At 41.6% G+C, this 603-nt stretch overlaps 1 protein-coding gene across 1 annotated transcript; it reads right to left on the bottom strand.

Moving 5' to 3' along the window:
* Positions 1–5: 5 nt before the first annotated feature.
* Positions 6–600, bottom strand: LOC106322185 (transmembrane emp24 domain-containing protein p24beta3-like; the record flags this gene model as incomplete). Its single annotated transcript, XM_013760324.1, has 3 exons — positions 6–118; positions 341–448; positions 549–600. Coding segments are annotated over 3 exons (273 nt in total), but the record flags the coding sequence as incomplete, so codon positions are not given.
* Between the last annotated feature and the right edge of the window lie 3 nt (positions 601–603).

Genomic DNA, 603 nt, shown 5'->3' with positions numbered 1-603 from the left:
GCAACCGACTTGCTGAAGAGCTTGCGGATGTAGAGAACCTGAAGACCACTTGCTGCTGCTAGGAATATGTACTCTCCTACTGTGTAGAATATCACCCGCTTTCTCGTGCTCTCATTAGCTGCACCCCCAAAGTTCCCAAACGCACACAAAATCAATCACACAACAAAAGAATGTTACATCGTATTAAAAAGTGTATTGAAAAAGCATGTATCTTCGTCCATCCTTAAATTGATAGACTCTAAAGGTTGTATCTTGGGGAAAAGTTCTTCATATCACGACGGGAATGAGTCGAAAAATCTACAAAACAAAGTGTAAAAGATGAAAGGAGAAGAAAACTCACTATGACGGTGACGAGTATCACGTGCTTTCAAATACTTTTGCTCAGCAACAACAGACTCCAAAGCCTCTCGCAGCTCAGCTATCTTAACATTCACCGGGTCCAAATGTTCTAAGGAAAACGGAGGGAACATAGCATCAGTAAGTAAGAGCTAACACAAAACTAGTCGCAACGCAGAAACGGTTAATAATAAGGATGAATGGAAACAAACCGTCTTTGGCTAAGTCATGCTCGTTGGGGATATGACCAACGTGAATGTAGAAGGA

The sequence above is a fragment of the Brassica oleracea genome, unplaced genomic scaffold, assembly GCF_000695525.1.
Source record: "Brassica oleracea var. oleracea cultivar TO1000 unplaced genomic scaffold, BOL UnpScaffold09195, whole genome shotgun sequence".
In the NCBI taxonomy this organism is placed as follows: Eukaryota; Viridiplantae; Streptophyta; class Magnoliopsida; order Brassicales; family Brassicaceae; genus Brassica; species Brassica oleracea.
This window is presented reverse-complemented; position numbering and strand designations above follow the sequence as displayed.